The sequence below is a fragment of the Rhea americana genome, unplaced genomic scaffold, assembly GCF_003343005.1.
Source record: "Rhea americana isolate MKP2758 unplaced genomic scaffold, rheAme1 scaffold_98, whole genome shotgun sequence".
Classification (NCBI taxonomy): Eukaryota; Metazoa; Chordata; class Aves; order Rheiformes; family Rheidae; genus Rhea; species Rhea americana.
Genome location: NW_028187177.1, coordinates 3,300,712 through 3,304,926, shown reverse-complemented (window position 1 = coordinate 3,304,926; position 4,215 = coordinate 3,300,712). Strand labels below are relative to the sequence as shown.

General features: G+C 52.2%; 2 protein-coding genes across 2 annotated transcripts in view; both read left to right on the top strand.

The window, feature by feature from the left end:
* Nucleotides 1-1,299: 1,299 nt before the first annotated feature.
* On the top strand, nt 1,300-4,195 carry SNX12 (sorting nexin 12; the record flags this gene model as incomplete). The annotated part of the gene is made up of 3 exons (XM_085325531.1): nt 1,300-1,485; nt 1,701-1,825; nt 2,429-4,195. Coding segments are annotated over 3 exons (414 nt in total), but the record flags the coding sequence as incomplete, so codon positions are not given.
* LOC146584073 (uncharacterized) overlaps nt 3,876-4,215 on the top strand; it is a 2,591-nt gene continuing 2,251 nt past the window's right edge. The window contains exon 1 of the mRNA XM_085325530.1: nt 3,876-3,943. Within this exon, the coding sequence (XP_085181656.1) occupies nt 3,876-3,943 (68 nt within the window). The remainder of the gene's footprint in view (nt 3,944-4,215) is intronic.

Here is a 4,215-nt window from a genome sequence, read left to right as displayed (position 1 = left end):
TCTCCTGCCGCGCTGCGCTGAGGTGCAGGGGGAGGCCCGGCCCGGTGGGGCTGGCGCCTCGCCTGCGGCTCCGCAGGGGGCGAGGGCTCAAGGTCGGAGCGCCCCGCAGGAGCCCTTCTCCGTGCGGGGAGCGCTGGCTGCGCCCCCCCGGCGGGCTGGCGCTCCCGGCCCTCGGGACGCTGCTGAGCCGCGGGGGTGGGGTGAGCGCGCAGCTGTGCTGCCGGCAGGGAAGGGAAGCCCGCTGCGGGTACCTTGGGCCYGGGCCGCAGCACGCTCTGGCCACCCTCTCTGAGTAAACTTGTTCCCTTTGCAAAGAGCGCACAGCAGGCTCGGCGCTTCTCACGGGGTTCTGGGCCTTAGCGGAGCTGGGGTGGTGGCTTCTTCAAGGATCTGCTGAAGCAAGTAAAGCTGAGCTTCCCCTGAAACAAGCTGCCACYRGTGTGTGTTACGATACTGGCACTGRCTTCTGTTCCATGGCATGATTTAACTGATGAGTCCCTGCTGCCTTTCAGAKGAGGACTGGGTATTTACTTTCTTTTCTGTCCTGATACTTGATTTCCTTCAGCCTGCAGGTGTCTGGCAGATGGCAACGAGAATCTCTTAGTCTTCCTGAGACTAGYTCTTGCACAGATACTCTAAAAGAAACTGGTTTTATTTTGCAGACCTGATGAGAATATAGTTATATATGTGGCAGCAACACCTGTGCGCATCTAGTGCTCAGAAGGTTCTGCTGCCTTAGTTCCTTGAGTGTTTTGGGCTGTATAATTGGTAATGCGAAGGTGAAGTTACTGGAGCTTTCAGGCTTCAAACTCTGGTGTGGGGGGAAGAAGGGAGGAGAACCGCTGCAAGTTGCTATCGTGGCACAGGCCAGATATGAAAAAGATGCTTTTTCATTTTGGTAGTCAGTGTGCTCTGTAGAGAAGATTATAGCACAAGGTCTGGCCTTGGACAGTTGCTGGGACAAGATTTCCTCCCTTAGTTCTTCCATGGAAACAGCAATGYCAGATGGGAGGTTCTTTAGCACTGCAAGCTGCTATGAAGCTTTCTTGAACACCAGTTCAAAATGGAGTGAACTCTTTGGGGGAGAGAGAAAGAGCCTTCTCTGTAGTGTGAGCCCTGGTTCCAGTGCATGCCCCTGGGAGGGRGTGTGTTCCTGAAATAGTGACTTGAGGGGGAAGGAAAGGCTCGCTCCAAGTAGTCTGGCAAGTGCTTGCTTGATTTTGAAGGGCTTCAATGCTTATGTCCTGAATAATGGAGCTGGGTGTTCTCGTGATGCATCCTTCTCAGGGGGCTTGACTTTCTAAATGCAGCTTCAGCTTCCAATTACATCTTGAAATACTATCTGGCTTCCAAACTAACCTGCAAATTAACTACTTCTCTTCRTTACAGACAAACCTCCCCATCTTCAAATTGAAGGAGTCATGTGTGAGGAGAAGATACAGTGACTTTGAATGGCTGAAGAATGAGCTGGAGCGAGACAGTAAGGTGAGGCCTAGCTTGGACCTGTTCCTGCAATGAACAGGAACATACGAGAACAGTTGAGGCAGTGATCATGTCTTACCCAGAGGAGAGGCTGTAGTGGGCCGCTGCTCAGGCTTGAACTCTGGACATACGACGGTGCTAGAGATGAGTGTCACAAAGTGAAGGATACAGTCTTGCAGGAGGCAGTTCTGCTAACGGAGGTGATTCTGTGCTTTCAGATTGTAGTACCACCACTGCCTGGAAAAGCTTTGAAACGACAGCTTCCATTCCGAGGGGACGAAGGCATCTTTGAGGAGTCCTTCATTGAGGAGCGGAGACAGGGACTAGAACAATTTATTAACAAGTAAGCTTGATGTTCTGGGCTTACTGTTTGCCTGCCCTCCTGGCAGTGCCAGCAAGAGGGTTGTGGGTTGAGCAGGAAGGAATCTTGATCTGCTGTGTGCAAGTGCCATTTTGAAGGATGGTGCCTGCAGCTAGGTAATGAAGTCACATTTTTAAAGGAAGTCCTGCCTTGAGTGTAGACTGTATTCAGTGCTCTATTCTGAGAGTGAAATGAGTATTAGCAGATAAGTTGTGCTGCACAGACTGACTGACTGAGTAGTATTGTTTTAGGACACTCATGACATGCCACAGAGCTTGTCAGCGGAGGGATTACTCTGTGCTCAAGCATCTCTTATTGGCCATGTTACGCACTGATCCAGTGCCCTTGGCCTGACTCCATTATGACTGTTTCAAGGTTGCAGTTTGATGTTGAAAAGCACAAGTCCCTGGGCTTGTTCCCCTTGGCCTGGTGAGGTGTCCAAGGCTGTGGAGAGATCATGAAATTTTTTGCCTGGAGTTGGTCCTTGTTAGTGAGGTTTGCCTTATTCACTACTTGCTTTATTACTTGCTGCTGTGGGGGCCTTTATAGTGACTGTGCTAACCTCCACTTCTGATTTTCTTCCAGAATTGCTGGACATCCACTGGCACAGAATGAGCGCTGCTTACATATGTTCCTGCAGGAGGAGACTATTGATAGGAATTACGTCCCAGGAAAAGTGCGCCAGTAGGAGCACCTGGCACTGTCTTCCTCCATTCCACCTTCCCTCCTGCAAAAATGACATTTATTTTTACACTAAATCTGTCTCTTCTGAACCAGCTTTTCCTCTCTTGAACCTCCCAGTTTGTTCAGTATTTTCCTCTTTTGTAACTGGCAGCAGTCTGTTCTACTGGGCTGTGGTCTTGGCCTAAAGGTATGAAGATTTATGCAAGTGAATGTGTTGTCCTGCACCTAGTGTCAGGTGTGAATAAGTGTGGAGCAGGAGCTTGCTTATGGCATTACGATGTATGAGCTGCCTCTCTCCCTGTACAGAAAGGTGTGAGATGACCTTCACTCCCCTGTCCATGCAGCCCCAAGCATCTCTGCAGGAGACTCTGAAGAATAGCAATTGTCATGTTGGTCAGAGGTTGCATCAAGTATTAGCGTTTTAGTAAGGCTTATCCAAAACAGCGAGTAGGTACCTGGGTGTGTTGGTCCCTCGTCCACCCCATTCACCCTGCATGAACCCCCTGTTCTTCACTGTCTGGAAGTGCTGAGGTCCAAGACTTTCTCTAGCCCTGCTCTCAGCCTCCTGCATTACCGGCCTCTTTGGTGTATCAGTGTTAATCCCCCTCCTTTCTAATGTGCTGCTGGCAGCTTGGGGGGTTTCCACAACATGTGCTCTCCTGATGCTCTGCCTGAGCAGTTTGGTGTATGGACGCTGGGATAGCCTGGGCTATGGCAGCGTGTGCTGTGATGCCTTGCCTGGGGTTTAAAAATGCCAATGTGTGGTGGCACTTCCAGCAGCACCCTGTTCAGCTGAGCTATGGTGACCTTCTGCACCCCAGCTGCTGAGGGAGGGAGACTGGTCTGGCTGAGGAAGAACAGAGGAAGGCTAGTGGGGCACTGTGGTAGTGTGCAGCGGGGATGACAGCTGCTGGCAGAGGAGCCTAGCACTCAGAGCTAGGGTGAGGCTGAAACCACCTCTCCAGAAAGGGATGGCAGAAAGTGCTAGGTCGGTGTTGGATTRGATGCTTGCTTGTGTAACAGGATAAGGACTGATCATCCTTTCTTTTCCCCTGTCCTGTGATGAGCTAGGCAGTTACTTATGTTGAAGGGAAGACACAAGACTAGTCAAGGAGCTGTTTGGAGCGTGAGAGGGACCACTGGGCTGTGACCTGCTGCACTACAACTGCCCTTTGGAGACTCCTCCAGCTTTCGCAACTGCAAAAAGTGAGGTTCAGCCTCTGCTCTGGGATTCATTAGGTCGATGTTAGCAGCTGACTGGTTTGTAAACACTTGATCRTTTTGGGGCAGCACAGTTGAGCCTGTCCTGGAGTGTAGGTCTRCAGGGACTGACCTGCTCCTACCAAGCATGTCCCCTCGGGCCTTGGCAACGTCTCGTGGGTTTTCTGGCAAGGAACTGGTGCCCGTGGGTGAGAGGTGGGCCTGAGAAGGCTATGTCGCTGAAAACGGGAGAGAACTGCTCCGGGGGCTGGCTCGGCCTGGGGACAGCTGCCAGGGTGGCGTGGGGGGCCAGGCTGCCGGACACTTGYAAGGGGCTTGGCCGGGCGAGCCCCTGCCGCGGGCCCCTCATCCTGTGTATCCCGCTGCGGGGCTGTAATCCACCAAGCTGTCTACACCCTGTCCAGTGTAACGTCCCAGTTCCGTTCGCATTAAACCACTGTGAAGCCAGTCTCTGCCTCGTCCTGGGT